Here is a 15,876-nt window from a genome sequence, read left to right as displayed (position 1 = left end):
ACCGCTCTCCGCCGCCCGCCCCGCTCGGGGGAGTGACACACAGCGCATGCTCCCAGAGCCCTCCGCTGCTCCTCTAGGGAGCCTGCGGTTCCTGACGGCTGCGCTTCCGCCAGGCCGGTCTCGCGATTGGCTGAGGCGGGGGCGCTTGGCGCGCGTCATCGGAAGTGATGCTCGCCGGGGCACGCCCTTCTCTTCGTTCAAACCTGGATGGCGGTAAAGCGGGGCGGCGGGTGAGGAGAGTGGCGCGGGGGGTTGTGGGATGGTTGGTCGCCGGCGCTGAGGAGAGGGCAGAGCTGCGCCTGTGGGAGCGCGGGCTCTTGGTCGCGGGCAGCGGCTCTGCGAGCCACAGACTCCGCTGTGCCGTCAGGGTTTGTTTTCCGTCTGCAGCCTTTCCCTCTCCTCGCCTTTCCCAAGAACACGTTAATTGCCGTGGCACTCTGGATGCGTTCAAACTTGCTAATTTTAATAAATTTTGTCTCCAAGGAAATATAAATGTTGCTTAAGCTATACCTGCTGCTCACCCTCTTTTTTTTTTATTTAAAGTCAGCCGTCCAAATGCCTCTGTTGAAAGTCCCTGTTTTCTTTTTCAGGTGATCTCTTACACAAGATAATCTGTAAAGATGTTGAAGTTTAAATGTGGTGCCCGAAATCCGGCAGAGGCAGGACCGATGGAGCCCATCACCAGCCGAATTTCTCGGCTAAATCTGCTCTTTCAGGTGAAGAGCCTCGGGCCTGGGATTAGCTGATCTTGGTTTCATCCGTGTCCATACCCAGCATATCAAAATAGAGTTTTGCTCGTGTGCCTGTGTGGTTCTTTGGAGGATGGCATAAAAGAAGGGGTTAACGATAACTAGTTGAACTTCAAAACGTGTATCTAGTTTGCACAAAGTTCAGTGAATAGTAGCTGGTCTTGTGTTTATGTACATCTGTTAACACTTTAGCCTGAGTGGATTTTCCCACATAAAGATGGAATATTGCATTCTGTGTCCTGTAATCCACAGTTTTTTTCATGTAGCTGAGGGTTTGTTATGAGATGGATTTACTTAACCAGCTACTATTTGATCATCTGAGGTTCATCAGCTTTTTGTTCTAGCGGTAATACTGATACTGATTGCTTAAACTATTTGTACCAGGAAAAAACCCACATGGTGCAATGTCAAGACAAAAGCCAGTCAGATCAGAGTCACCAATAGGATGTAGATAGTTTGAAGAAAGCTGTGATTTGAACTTCAGTAATCTTTAAAGGATTGCTTTGTCTAAAAGTAAAATACCTGTAACAGCTATTACAGATAGAATGATTTGGTATATTTACCTCACACTTCTGTATCATTTATCTAATTTCTGAAGTAATGATTTTTAAATGGATAATATATAATCTGCTCTATACATATGTTATTGATTTGAGGCTTTTCATTGTTGTCTGAGACTCCATCTGCTGTTGCTTCTTGTTTTTTTCCAGGGGAAGCCACTCTTTGTGACTCAACAGCAGATGTCTCCTCTCTCCCGGGAAGGCATCCTTGACTCTTTATTCGTTCTTTTTGAAGAATGCAGAAACCCCGCTTTAATGAAAATTAAACATGTTGGCAATTTTGTCAAGAAGTGTAAGTTTCTTTAGACTAATTTTCAGGTGTCATTTTAAAAGGCAGTTCTTAAGAATCTGAATGTTTAAATAATGCTTTAGTTGCTTTGATTCATTAGTGATTGTAACGCAGGACTTTGAACATCTGACTTTTTGTGGGAAGACTCAACATTGCAAAGGGGATCATGGCAGTCTTGGTAAGGCTTTGTTCAGGTCCAGAAAGGTCAAATGCAAGTGACTTTTGAAGTGCGGTGACTCGAATGTGCATCCATTTTAGTCTGTGCTATATTTATAGTTGAGGAGGCACTTTCTTTAAAAGTGTCTGAGTACTGCATACAGCAAAGCTGCAAGTATGCACAATAGAAAGATGTCAGAAGTTGAGAGCAGGACAGTGACTAGAGACATGAGAAAAAAAAATAATTCTGGGAAGGAACTTGGTAATCCTTGGCTCCTTAAGCTTGAAGTAATCTTTTGGATTCCATGTGTCATCTGAATTTTGCATATGTAACTTGTAAATAGTAATTCTGTGCTTCAGAAATATGATTTCTGATGGAGTAAATATTTTGCTGATAATGTGCTCAGATTCTTTTTGGGGAAAAGAAAAAAAAAGGTTAATCAGGTTTTCTATTAAGATATACTAGAAAGCCATTTGGTTAAAAGTAACTTATCATGCCCTCTATAATAGTTCTGTCCAACAGTTTCTAGATATTATTAGCGGAGAGTAATTTTCTGCTAGTCTGAAGAATTTTTAGAACAATCTACTGTGAGCAATTGATTATCACAGTGCATGCTGGTTGAAACTAGTCGATGGAAAACTTGAACTGAATATCTGAAATAAATGTCTACAGTTACTTGTTAGACAATGGACTAGTGCCTCCCACAGGCAGAGGAGAAAACCCTGCCACTTGACTCGTAGAACTTGGCTGGGTTATGCCCTCATATTTAGAGATTAGGCTTTGTGTTGGTAAAGGATGGCTGGAAAGAAATGAGAAGCAAAAGAGGCTATCAGCCTATGATGTTATGAATGGGACAGAATTATGGTTGCTATGGGAACTGTCTTAACATTTCCTGATTCTTTTGTATGTACCATATTTCAGTCTTAACTGTGCATTAATACTGTCTTTTTCTAGTTCTTATTCCTACTGTGTTTTTTAAGAAACATATTCTGGAATACTTTAACATTTCTTGAGAGTCTGGAATTAAATGTGGTATTTTTTGTTTCTTTTATTCGCCATTTTTGATGTTGTGTTTATTATGAAATGCCGTTTGGCTAGTGTAAAAATAAGTATTTTATTTTTATAGATGCGGAGACTGTAGCTGAATTAAAGGAACTGCAACCCAGTGTAAAGGATTTTGAAGTAAAGAGTGTGGTTGGCTGTGGTCACTTTGCAGATGTGAAAGTAGTAAGAGAGAAAGTTACTGGTGATGTATATGCTATGAAGGTGATGAGCAAGGAGTCCTTGTTGGCGCAGGAGCATGTATGTATATTTTTCTGTTACGACAGTAGAATGATAAATTACAGTTTATCGAACGTTTCCTTTTTGTCACTACTATTAGAATTAAGTTAAAAGTGTATCTTGAGAAGGATCATTCTGCCTTTCAGTGAAGTAATATATTTGTGTGTAGTTTTGCTGTGTTTAAAAGCCATTGTCATAGACCATGAATCTATTGGGTGAGGTGTCATCCAAACCAAAAAATAGCCCTTGTCTTAAACAGCTTACCATGTAATTGTAAGATAAGAAAAAAGAGATGAAGGAAATACTGGATCAGTATTGATCAGCTTGATGATGGCCTGAATTTTCAGGCAATGTATTCATTACGTTTTTTTATTTTAAAGAGCGATGTAGAATGTCAAGAGTGGGTGTGAAGGCAAACTGTGGTGACTGGATTTTTACGGAGAGCCTCTCACTAGCTTCAGAAATGTGTTACTTGAAAACTTAAAAAAGGGATAATGGAGGTTGTTATCATAGTTTGGTGAGAAACAGAAGTTAATCTTTCACTGTCATGAGATGACAAGTAGGACAGAGATACTCCATGAAAGACCTCATGAATTTATACAGCAATATCTGCATCAGTTGTTCTCAATATATGGTGCAGTTAGGTTGCTCCTGAGATCCCTTAGCATTGTTTGTGGCTATCAGAAATGAAGATAAACTAAAATTACCCTTGCTATGGCATAGGTTGACAAGAAAGCAAAGTATCATGCTACCTTCAATATGACACTTGCTCAGTCTTGTTGAGTGTGTGTCAGTGACAGCAGGGAATGTTGATGTAAATGAACTTGCAGGATCTCTGTAATAAAATTAATTTCTTGTTGTCTGGCTGGACATCTGAATAATTAAATAGTTGCTAGAGGATGATTTCAAGAAAGCCTTGTATTTCAATACCTTACAATGAATTTGTTACTGAATTAGCTGTAAGATGCTCCGCCGTAATTGCTCTAGTTTCTTTTCTACTCATCTGATTCTTTTGACATTAGTTTTATTTCATTAAGGCCAGTCCAGATGAGGTTAACAAAGATGGTGCTCCAGACTGGTAGATATTTTACCAGTTTGAAAGGGAAGCTGGCCTTTGCTGCAGGGACTATTCATTTGAAAGCAAGCTAGACAACAGAAGGTGGGAGGGGAATGGAAAACACAAAGGAGTGAAATTACTTTTTTAAAGGTGCACATCACAAGGAAGTAGTATTTAATATTTTCAGTGTAATTTTTTTGTGATGTGTACTTTTGGCACAGACTCAAATCTTTGTAAAACTAGGGGATTCTAATGTATTCTAACACATTTTCATCATGACATAACTGAACACTTCCTTTTGTAGGTGTCATTTTTTGAGGAAGAACGCAGTATATTATCTCAGAGCACCGGTCCGTGGATTCCACAGTTACAATATGCATTTCAAGACAAGAAAAATCTCTACTTGGTAATGCCTAGTCTTTGTTTCTTTTTTCCTCTGTTGAACACTATTGCCATTGTTTTGTTGAAGAACAGTGTGATGGTTGAAAGGTGCCCATCTTCTGTAAATTTTCCTGCGTTACATGCCACTGTTTGATGTGTGTCCAGTGTAATATGAGGGAGTTGAATGAAATATCTTTTGTATACATGAACTATATATTTTCCTTTAAAATTTTATGTAGGTTATGGAGTATCAGCCTGGAGGGGACTTACTGTCACTCTTAAACCGATATGAGGACCAACTGGATGAGAGTATGGTGCAATTTTATCTTGCAGAGTTGGTTTTAGCCATTCACAGTGTCCATCAGATGGGTTATGTACACCGGTAGGTAAAGATTGCTTTGCTTTGCACATGATATTTGGTCAGTATCATTCCAGAAAAACTGTTCTGGAATGATGCATTCTTGTTTTTTTATATTCTGTCCTCTTTCAAGACAGTATTTCACATGCTGTATCAGAAGAGAAGATTAGAAAATTAATCAGACTCCAACTATAATTGTAGCTAAAGGCGTTAACTTTGATGTAAAGTTCAAACTAGTATCAAGAAAGGATTGTTACATGTATTTTCTGGAGGCTTAGTAAAAAGAAGCCTTAAAGTTGCACTATAAAAAATAAAAATATTTTCCAGAGATTGTTGCTTCTAGCACCAAATAGTATGGGAAGTTAGTGTAACTGTTAAAACTTGTTCTGTGCTGATTGGTGAACAGGGCAGTATAGGATATTGGAGTAGTTAAACATCGCAGAGTTTTCTAAAGATCGTATCAAGGCTTGAAGGCTGTTACTGTGTATGCATTTTCAAATCATATTGGTGTTTAATAAATTTATTCTATTCTGAGACTTTGAAAATGTTATGAAGTATTTTATGTTCCAAGCAGCTGTAGTGGTTGCACTTAGAGCATAGGCTGTGACTTTCTAATGCAAGGTAGCTGCCTGCCTTTGAAAGATGTGTAGAATAAGTTGTGAGGAAATTTGGGAAGAAAGCTACATAATACTTCACTGTAACTCAATTACAATGTAGTCAAGGTGCAAAACCACCTTCTCTTTCCATCTTCTGTCAAAAATTATTAACTTTCCATGAAATAAGAGGAACTTTACTACTTTCATATTTGCTTGGAAACAGAACAACAGTTGGAAATAGGACTCCTGCTTGTTAAGGTTTTATGCAACTGAGCGCACAGTTGAGTGTAGTTGAACCCAGTTGTCTAGATGTGACAGTAGGGAACGGTATGGAAAGGTACTGATTGCTTTCTTCTTGCTTACAGAGATATCAAACCAGAGAATGTTCTTATTGACCGAACGGGACACATTAAACTGGTGGACTTTGGGTCAGCTGCCAAAATGACAGTAAACAAAATGGTAATAATGTGGATTTAAACTTTGTCTATGACTTGTTTGGATAGTCCAGTCAAAAATGGAAAACTAACTTTATATCTGTTCCTTGATTACACCTGGTTCTTCTTCCTTTCCTATCCAATATGACGTCTATTCACAATGATATTTTTCCATTTATGACTGGCTTTTCAAGCATGAGCTCAAGTATCTTTTGCAGCTCTCAGTAGATACGTATTTGCTTATTAAAATTTTGATACACAAGCAAGGTAAAGGCAAGTCTGCTTTCTCGTGGTGCTGCACTGCAATACAAAATCGTACTTCTGGGGATTCTTACAACTGTTCAATGCTGTGTTTAAAGAAGCATGTGGATTTATAATTGTTCATAATTGGACTGAAAATTGTGTTTGTTGTAACTAAGGTGGCATAGTTTTGAAGACTGGGGAGCTCTTGATTGAAATGAGTCACATTCCAGTGTTCGGGGCTTTACTCACCAGAAAGCACTATATTCAAATCTGTGAATTGGTTGAATTTTTTAATAAGTTGCTTGTAAATTTAGGTAACTACATACAATTTCAAGTAATAATTTGAAATTAAAATATATCTAAGCCAGAATATGAAGTTCTATACTGGATTCCTGTCTTGGTTTACAATTTTTTTTTTTCATAGCATTTTTTTAGTATTGTGACTCTTAATATTTTGTTTTCCCCGTTCTTCCCTTTTCAGTGCTTTTCTGCACTGTATTTTTCTTTAAATTTTTTCTTCACATTATCTTTTCCATCATCTTCAGGTTTTATGTAAGTCTGCCTGCTGTTTTGTTTCATTCTTTATGCCACTCAGTGCAAAAATGATTGCAGTTTTGACTCCTGAATTACCGTTTCTAAGCACTCCAGAAATTCAAATACTAGTACTTTACTGATCATGAATACAAGGTAAAAAGGTAGGGATAACACAGAATGGAATGAGGGCAGGGAATATTTTTATCTAAATTTGACTATTTTTGGAATTTTTGCTATGATGTCCCTTTTAATACTAGTTGAAGCGGTAGTGCTAGGGTATGTATACTGCTTAAAACATCAGTGTTTAGTAATCCTATGCTTTTTAGAATGCTGCTTTTCTACTTTAGCTGTTAGTAATCCTATGCTTTTTAGAATGCTGCTTTTCTACTTTAGCTGTTTGTACTTTCTAGTAACAGTTAGTTCTGACAATCTGACTCTTTTTATACCAAATAGCTTGCTTTCTGTTTGTATATCAGCAGTTTCCTTAACCTTGCACTTTTTGCTTAACAGTCTCGCTTAAAATTATTTACTTAAAATCCATTGTGTGTCATTTAAAAAAAAAAAGAAAATAGATTTGCTTTATTACCAAGATAACAATGAATAGAAAGTGCTGTAATTTCACCTGGTGTATCTTTTCTTCTAGGTAAATGCCAAGCTACCTGTTGGCACACCTGACTACATGGCACCAGAAATGCTAACGGGGTTGAATGGGGATGGCAAAGCTTCTTATGGTCCAGAATGTGACTGGTGGTCCCTAGGAGTCATTGCGTATGAAATGATTTATGGAAGATCTCCGTTTGCTGAAGGGACTTCAACAAAAACTTTCAATAACATCATGAACTTCCAGGTAGAGAGACCTCCTTCCATGCTCTTGAGTAAAAAGGCTGTAACTGAAGACTATGTTTTTACAGTTGAGAAAAGCTTATGGACATCTCTTACTTTGCCATGTTCATAAAATATTTAGAATCTATGGCTTATTGGTTCTTTATGTCTCTATATTGTAGATATCGTTATTTTTTGTAACAAGTGTCTAAAAATAACCATCTGCAGTGCATGAATTAAAAAAGATTTAGCTGTCCATCTTAGACAACTGTAATTGCAGCATTTCCAAAATAATCTAGAAAGGGATTGAAAGGATGAATTGTGGATTGATAAAGTTTCTGAATCTTGCTAAGTGTTCTGGGTAGTAAAGGCAAGGACTAGGTATGAAGAGCTGCAGAAAGACTTGAGGATATTGAGTGTCCGCATGATTAAAACGTCATGTGAAATTTAGTGTAAATAAATTGAAACCAGTACATATGAAGGGAAAACTATCCCAACTTTACCCAGTGGTGGGCTTAAGAACAGTATCTTGATGTTATAATCTATGCAAATGTTAGTTTAGTTCTTAGTAACAGTCCGAAAAGCAGCACATAGAATGGTAGGAGTTAGTAGGAAAGAAAAATTAAAAAAATAATCCTGTGTAGCTGAGTGGAAGTGAACAAAGAATGGTTGCTTATTTTGTCCTCTAATACGGGAATTAGGGGCATCAAATGAAAAGTAGCCAGCAGTAAGTACATTACAAACAAAAAAGGATACTTCATATGGCACATTCTCATGATGGGGAGCTCTTTGCCATAAGTTTGCAGCTACTACATGTTTATATGTGTTCAAGGAGTGTCTACAAAAATTCATGGAAGAATAATCCATTGAGATCTGACAATGACAAAGACATTATCCCTGGTTCAGAAAATACTAAGCCACAAAGTCTTGGAAGTTTGGGAGAATTATCTGGGGAGGTGTGTTTTACTCTTCCATTTGCGTATGCCATTGGCTATTGTTCCACATAAGATGGTGATCTGGACTACCATTTGTCTGATCGGGAATGGTTGTTCCTATGTTCTTAACTTTACTGCAGTAAATGCATATAAAAGCCTATTTGGAAAAAATGCACAATACTTTTATTTGTATGGTATAAATATTTATCCTTTGTGCCTGACATATCTCAGAATAATGAAACTTAATCTTACTGTTCTGAGACTGTTTTCCTGCTAAGCAGACATCCTTTTCTTTCTAATGCAGAGATTTCTGAAGTTCCCAGAGGATGTGAAAGTTAGTAGTGAATTTCTTGATCTGATCCAGAGCCTGCTTTGTGGGCAGAAGGAAAGGCTGGGTTATGAGGGACTCTGCTGCCATCCGTTTTTTTCTAAAATTGACTGGAATAATATCCGTAACTGTAAGTAGAATAATACTGTATTTATAAACAATTCCTGTGTCTTTAGGCAACATGAAAATTTGTACAATGTGAGTATTTAAGTGTGTTTGATCTGAATAATTTTTCTTAATGAAACAGAACTGTGCCCTGGAGCAGGTGTTTTTAACAAAACAAGTTGTTTTGGTTTTTGGATAGGATTTGTTAACATCTTTCAGGTGAAAATTGTAAGGTAAGATGAAGTTTAATACACTTCTATATGAATTTCTGATGCAATTGCCGTATTACTGCAGGCACTAGGCTGGAAAATCAAAATGGTCCTTTGCATGTCCTTCCTCAGATTAGAATGCATCAGTATGTTCTGTCAGGCCTTTTCCACCTCAGTTTGCTTAATTTTGGCTTCATCTCTTTATTTTTTGTTGTATCTTCAGCTTTCTCTCTTTCATTGCTTGTGATCCCACTTGATTTAAGTTGTGTTTTTTTTTTTTAAGCTCCTGTAGGTGATAAAATGTCAGCGGTCATAAGGTTTTGGAATTTTTCCTCAAAGTTAATGTGGCTAATACATGACTAATTTTTTTGTCAAAAATCTGTTCGTTCCACTAGGAAAAGAATAAAACCAGTGAAGCAGATAATTTTCTATGCAGAAAATTGTTTATAATACTATGGAAGCAATAGTATTTAGTATTTGGAAGTACTGAGGCACCAGCTCCATGGCAAAAGCAAGTATTTCACAGATCATCAATGATCTGTGTATAAGTGCCTGACTGGTGTTGGATAGTATTTTAAATTATTTGGACTGTGAGATTATCTGGACAAGGAACATGTCTGCCTTATATTCTTTGTCAAATATGCTGTAAGAGCAATGATTGTGCTCCATTTTCGATGATAAATTGCTAAGCCAGTACTTCTACTTTTGATGACTATCTCAGCACTTCAGCTGTCAGCTCCACAGAATGTTTACTCACTTTTCTGTTGATTCATTAATTTTGAACTTGTGCAGCTGCTGTTCTGTTAAATTCCATTGTTTCTGCCCTTTGAGAGCTATTGAGCCTTTGAGTCTTTTTCATCATTTTAGCATACATTTCCCAGACTTCAACTCACTTTGCTTTCTTTCCCCAGAGCCCTGCCTAAGCCACCACTTTCTGTTTCTGAAATTTTTATATTGCATTTCTATTATGTTATCTCAGATCTGGGAAAAAATGGCATATTAGTATATGTTCTGGTGTTTCCTTGGCAATTGTCTGTGTCTGCATTGTGTCTGTATTCACACAACTGCACAAGTTAATCGAGTGTTTTGCCATTTCACGTGAGAATGGTGATACTGGTGGACAAGCTGGTAAGTGGCTCTGATGTCGTTATAATGTTGAAATAATAATTTGGGATTTTAAAAATCCCATTTCTGTCTGCAGCTGACCAGTAGATTGCATCATTCCCTATAATATCTGGACCTACCTACTGTGACGATTCATGCAGTTTTGACCCCTGACTTCGTTGTTATGTCTCATACTTCATAAAACCCCACTGTAACTAGCACAAAACACAGCAGTCTTCTTGCTTTTAGTAGCAAATTCAATGTATCACCTATTGCTGTGCTCTCTGCAGTGGTTCTCCATTTGCTGCTTTATTCAGGGCAGTGTCGCTGTCATTCTGTTCAAAACTCTTGTCAGGTTTGACCTGGGCTATCTAAAAGCTAAAGGTTTCTTTCTTATCTTGACCTCCGCTGATAGTTGTGTTTAACTGGAGCAATGGCAGCCTGAGAAAATTAGGAAACTAGTGAGTGTTGGAAGAGGTCACAGGATTTAGATTAAAAGAATCTCACTCCCTCAAGTTAATCTGGTCAAAGATTTTGGGGATATGGAATATTAGACTTGGTAATCTTAAAGGTCTTTTCCAACCTAAATGATTCTATGATTGATAAATAAATTCTGTGTCAGCACAGTCAGTGTTTCCTCTAGTCTATAAAAGCAATGATGTTATCTCTATTTCAATACTGCCTTGCAGGTATTTAAATTATCATGCTGGTGGCTCCAGGATAACCATTCTTAATGCACTGATTTTGGTTAAGAATGTGTCATTAAGTTTTTTCAGTGTTACATTTTGTTGTTATGGTAACCTGTGAAACACTTGACTTTTCAGTAAACCCCTTCCCAAAAAATAGTTGCCTCTCAAAAAGTTCCCAACTTCCTTGGGTTCAAGTAGCATGTGTCTGTAGAAGCAGCTCTTAAGTTACAGAAACAGAATCCAACCATTAAACCTAAGGTCGTGTTTAACTGAATCTATCTCAACAGATAATTTTCCCCTTCCTTGGAGTATTGTACTGAAACATATTTATAGATTCCGCTTTCTGTATTTGTTGATTTCTGCTCTTTAATGACTTCTGAAGCTTCTAAGAAAACCCACCGAACCAACCCAGAACAGACACCGCCACGCTCCCCCAAAATCAAAAGGAAAAAACCCAAAACTTTGAAAGATTGTGTTGATTTACTTGACAGAATTTTCTGAAAATATTTTGGAATTTATTTACCTAGAATAAACATATTTCTATCTGTGTTTCATCTAAATGATCAGGGTTTTAACTGGAAAGTTGATAACCGGACTATTTGAGTACTTGATAAGTATCTAAAATCAGAGGCAGAGAATGGGGGAATGACTTGAGTTATTAGCAACAAAGTTGCATTCTATATAATTTGGGGATTTTGTTACTCACCTTTTTTATTTGAAATCCATAAATTGCCTCAGCTGTTTAGTTTGGAACCAAAAATCTGCCTACTGAAGGCTAGCTGAGAGATGGTCAGAAGACTTTTATTGTCATCTAAGCGATATAGATGTATAGCATAAAGAATCTTTCATTTTAAGAATTACTTTGTAACTGCAGTCCAAGACGTCTTGAAAATGGAATGGCATATTTGGACTTGTGTGAGGAAACTATATATATGAGAAGAAAAGAATTAATGTCTTGTGCAAACAGGAGAACTTGAGAAAGTGTTGAAGACTAATTTTTAGCCTGTCTTCTGCTATTAAACAGGCAGGAACCCAAATCTCATTGTTCGTAAGTCCAAGACTCTTCCTTATCCTTATGAACCCAAAGCTGTCATTCAGTATGTTAACAGAACTGTATGTGTTGGATCATTTTCTCGACAGAACAGTAAAGATATTAAGATAATATTGTATAGATTGGTTAGAACTAGTGTAATGCTTTTTTTTTTAAGTAGTCTTAGAGAAAATATCCTTAAATTACATCACTTGGACTTTCTATTTTCTTCCGTAACACTGTACTCAAATAGGCCTCTTAAAGCCTGAGGAAGAGTAATGCATAACCTACTTAAAAAGGCTGTGTGCATGCTTTACCTCAGAAAGCATATATAGATCACCTTGTAGATTAAGAAAAGACACATTCTTATTCTTAAGAAACGTCTGTATTTCCTTTAAATTCCCTATTTCAGTTAAGTCTTTCACTGTCCCAGGGGAAATGCAATATCTCTTTTCTAAATTTGCATGAAAATATTTTGAAAGAATGGAAAGACCCAATTAAGGCAGTGTTCTTTGAACTAGTCATAAATACACACACTAGTGCACAGTTTAAAAGAAAAAAGCTTCTTTCCATAAGAGACATTTTATCTAATCTTAATGATAATCTGGTTAAAGTACTGCAGTGTATGTGTGGTGGGTTTGGTTTCTTTTTTTCTTTTTTTTTTTTTTTTTTTTTTTAAACTTAGCAACCTACAACACCCCCTTTTCCTCTGAAAGTCATTCTTTGGAACAGATGGAAGAGGGTTACATCCTTCCACAAGTGGGGAGGTATCTAGGCAAGGAATTGGCTTTTTTAAAACATGCAGTTCTCTACAAGATACTTTAAATGGTAAACAGAACATGTACATTCATTTGTAACACACCAGAGACAAAAAGAGGTCTTTATACCCAACCAGTTTGAGCAGAAGCATCAGGTTTACTGTCTTTTTGAGTAATAGTTTTGCCTCCCTTTTGGGTGAGCGTGAAAAATGCAGATTTTTCACCTTGTCAGATGTGATGGCATGGTCTTAACATTTAGTTCTCAGAGGCTTGTCTTGACCTCTACTAAAGGATTCTTCCCTTTAAAGAAGCGACTGATAAGCACAAAGTATTTGCATTCACCAATCTTCATCTTGTTCTGAAAATACTATAGTTGTGTGACAATCACCTGATTTTAAGCAAGAAATAATTTAACTAGAGATTATGTCACCATGTGACCCACATTTGAGACTAAAATTGCTTGTCTGTTTTAGCTTGTTTTTACAAGACTAGTCCCTTTATTCTGTAGGTATGTTGGACATCAGGCAAAAGACTCCTTAGTCTTAGGAATAAATGACTATGAAGAAGCTACCAAATAATTAACAAAATCAGACAGAGTGGATCTAGCTTTTTCTTTTTCTTAAAGATATTCCCTCTTACTCCTAAGTGAGTTTTTCCTCCACTGTCCTGAAACTTCTGAAGAAGTTCAGCTTCTTATTTTCAGTCACTGTTGACAGTTCAGGACTACTTAGCATCTAGAGGTGTGTTTGTTGAGAGACTACTCTTCCTAAGTTTTGTTTTTGGTTGCTACTATTTCTTGATACAAATATTGTAACAAGGTTATACTGCAAAGTTACAGAGTTTTTGGACTATTGGTCATGGATTTTTAGCGAATGCAAAATTGACAGCAAATGGTTTTTTATTATTTTTTAATCTAGTCTTCACAATTTCTCTTCTTCATTCATATCCTTTATTAAACATTAGAGGAAACTGTAGAGTAAAACATCATGCTCTTTAAACTAGTTTCCCGCCAGCCCCAAAGGTTTGTTCTGTCTCGCATGCAGTTTTATCTTTTTGCATCCATTGTTCCCCTATTGAGTGCTTTCATCTTTTTATGTGCATGCTGATCTTAGGCATATTTAAATTATATTTTCTTTTATGCATGTAGTTTGACTAGGAATTCTTATTATTGGCAAGAGGAAAGACTTTCATTGCAAGGGCTTGAAGATGACTCTTAAGATTTTCTTAGCTAATTTCTGGTGAGAAGGAAGGCACTAGATCTCTCTTTCAAAGATGAAGTTATCTGTTAAGCTCTAAGAAGTATACAACAGGGTTGTTATACCATTATAAAAAGGCAGCTATGTTGGGTTTTGCTACCTCTTTAAGAAAGATTCTAGACTTCCCCAGACGAAGTGAATAGTTTGCTGTTTTCTCTCTTACTTTACCTCATAGACAGTATCTGTCTTCAAAGACAATGTTAAAAACCCCACAGCAACCCCTTGTAAGAGGGTGTGCAAAGTTCTTTCAGCAGAGGTCCTAAACTAAAAAATATTAATTCCTGAACTTAAACTCCTCTGCTATGAATTAACTGTAACTTTGGAGTTATATTTACATTAAAGATGATATACTTACAAACTGTTGTCTGTTGCTTCTGGTTTTAATCATTAAGAGCATATGAAAGAGTAGCTGGACATTATCCTGACATTAAGTGAATTTAAAAAAAAATACAGATCCTAATCAACAATCTGTACTTCAAAATTATGTTTATGGTACATAAATGGCAGCATTATATTGGATCTAAATTTATATTATAACCAATAAAAGCAGAAATTAATAAATTCATTATATTGACAGAAAATTTAAATGTTCTGGAACCAGTGAGTAAAACTGCTTACTACAGAATCTATTTGATTTGTATATTTTCCCCATTTATCTCATTCTAATGTACTTGGAACTACTGTACGTGAGCAGCATCCTATCTGCTTCATGGAATTTCTTCTCACTTCCCTGCTTGGGAGCAGCGTCAGAATGGCTCCTTGAGGAGCTGCTAACAAAGCCTGCGTGTGTAGTTGTGGTCTGGCAGTTTATACAGACAGATTATTTTTTTTTTTAATTTTTTTTTTTTTATTTGGCTGTTAATGCTGGTCTGGTGGGTAGTTTAAGCCTACGTTTGTCTAGAGAATGAAGAGTTAAAAAGCGGGCTGTGAAAGGCTTTGGCAACCTAGAGGGAGCTAGCAAGCTCCAGCCGTGACTCATTCTGCCTGTGTCAGTCAGATAAGCATCAGCATCTGTCACGAATGCAGGCAGGTAGGGTTAAACTCCGAGCATGCAGAGAGTGAGGAGCAGGGAGCCTGCACTGCAGGGGTTGTAATGTTTGTTCCCGGTTCTTCAATTCTCATCAGCCCTTCAGCTACAGGAGATCTATACTGGATCCATGGTAACGGTTTTAGCACACTACACTTCCATCAGCTTGTGACAATGGGCTGTGTTCTAGTTGCTGACTGAAGAGCTCTCCCCTTTACAGAGCAAAAAAGAGATTAGTAGGTTTGCAGTGAGTTGAGGGCCTGAGTGCTGAAATAAATAAATAAAAAAAATAATCTTAGAAAACGTGATTTAACGAGGTATGAATTGCACAGCAGGCTTTTACATTCATTCCTTTCATACACGTATCCAAGCCAGCAGGTAGCTCGGGTGCTGCACATCATTGAGAAGAACTTGTTCTTTTGTTGTGTTGGTTAATTAAACTGAAGCAAACACGAGAAAATCGGCTGAAACTAAACAACTGCTTAACAAGTTAAGTGGTACCAATTTAAAAATTATAGTAAGAAATATGTTGTTATTCCTGCTATTTATACCTCTCTTCAGAGCTGATTGTATCAGAGCCAGACTGCAGTGGTGTCCCGACAAGAGTTCCAGATCTTTAGCAAGCTCTTTTACAGCAATAAAATCTGACTGATATTTCTTCATTTCCAAAAGACCAATTAGCTTCTAGTAGCTATAGTTTATTATAATCTTCCAGGAGAAAGACCAGTTTGCTGTTGATTAGAAGCCCATACTGGGAAGATTCTTGTTAGTATTAAAGGGTAGATATATCTCTTAGCTGACTAGCAAAGAATCAGGCTACATTCTCATGTAGTGTTGGATAGGTTGGAGACATTTTCTAGATGAATCAGAATTGAATTACTTTTAGTTATATTAGAGTAATGATTTTCTTAGCCTAGTGCTTTGATTTGATTCAATGTACGTGTTTGAAAAAAACCTCTAGCCTGAAACACACC

At 36.9% G+C, this 15,876-nt stretch overlaps 1 protein-coding gene across 2 annotated transcripts in view; it reads left to right on the top strand.

Moving 5' to 3' along the window:
* The first annotated feature begins 620 nt into the window (after positions 1-620).
* The window catches only part of CIT (citron rho-interacting serine/threonine kinase), a 71,176-nt gene continuing 55,920 nt past the window's right edge, over positions 621-15,876 (top strand). For both annotated transcript variants that reach the window (XM_009699463.1, XM_009699462.1), the window contains exons 1-8: positions 621-716; positions 1,460-1,601; positions 2,882-3,057; positions 4,398-4,499; positions 4,714-4,856; positions 5,794-5,887; positions 7,283-7,486; positions 8,701-8,854. In XM_009699463.1, the coding sequence (XP_009697765.1) occupies positions 621-716; positions 1,460-1,601; positions 2,882-3,057; positions 4,398-4,499; positions 4,714-4,856; positions 5,794-5,887; positions 7,283-7,486; positions 8,701-8,854 (1,111 nt within the window). The remainder of the gene's footprint in view (positions 717-1,459; positions 1,602-2,881; positions 3,058-4,397; positions 4,500-4,713; positions 4,857-5,793; positions 5,888-7,282; positions 7,487-8,700; positions 8,855-15,876) is intronic.

Source organism: Cariama cristata, unplaced genomic scaffold (genome assembly GCF_000690535.1).
Source record: "Cariama cristata isolate BGI_N322 unplaced genomic scaffold, ASM69053v1 scaffold6684, whole genome shotgun sequence".
Lineage (NCBI taxonomy): Eukaryota > Metazoa > Chordata > Aves > Cariamiformes > Cariamidae > Cariama > Cariama cristata.
This window is presented reverse-complemented; position numbering and strand designations above follow the sequence as displayed.